The 561-nt window shown below is 42.1% G+C and overlaps 1 protein-coding gene across 1 annotated transcript in view; it reads right to left on the minus strand.

Moving 5' to 3' along the window:
* Window positions 1–194, minus strand: part of LOC125488188 (kin of IRRE-like protein 1) — an 8,032-nt gene extending 7,838 nt beyond the window's left edge. Inside the window, exon 1 of the mRNA XM_048621116.1 lies at window positions 113–194. Within this exon, the coding sequence (XP_048477073.1) occupies window positions 113–194 (82 nt within the window). The remainder of the gene's footprint in view (window positions 1–112) is intronic.
* Window positions 195–561: the final 367 nt, after the last annotated feature.

Raw genomic sequence — 561 nt, forward strand, 5'->3', positions numbered from 1 at the left:
CTTTTCCTTTGTATCAGTTAGCAGCCATTTCGAATGGAGAATTGGTCCTTTCACTGTCTGCCACAATATGTGTCTCTATTTGTCTCACTCTGACTCTGTGTATCCACCTCACCCGCTTTCACACTCTCCGACACTCCTTTGTCCACATCCCTCATTCCCCATTTCTGCTTTTTGAAAAGATCACCCTCATTCATTTTTACTCCAACAGTAAAGACATCGCCGTAATATTATAATTGTTGTGGCATTGTTTTTTTTCTGGTGGGTTAGGAATTCTATTTTGAATTCTGAAGATTCACAATCTTTTGAGACAAGAAATGACTCCTTACCTCAGTTAAATCAGACAGCCACATTATCCAAGGAATGTGAGCCCAGTACTAGACACTCCACTCTCAAAGTGTCTCCAAAATTCAGACTTTCCAAAGAGCAGAAATGGGACATGGGGGATGTGGACAATGGAGTGTCGGAGAATGTGAAAGGGGGTTAGCTGGATACGCAGAGTCAAACAGAGACAAATAGAGACACATGTTGTGGTAGACACTGAAAGGACCAATTCTCCATTCG

The sequence above is a fragment of the Rhincodon typus genome, unplaced genomic scaffold (assembly GCF_021869965.1).
Source record: "Rhincodon typus isolate 14 unplaced genomic scaffold, sRhiTyp1.1 hic_rhity00000057, whole genome shotgun sequence".
In the NCBI taxonomy this organism is placed as follows: Eukaryota; Metazoa; Chordata; class Chondrichthyes; order Orectolobiformes; family Rhincodontidae; genus Rhincodon; species Rhincodon typus.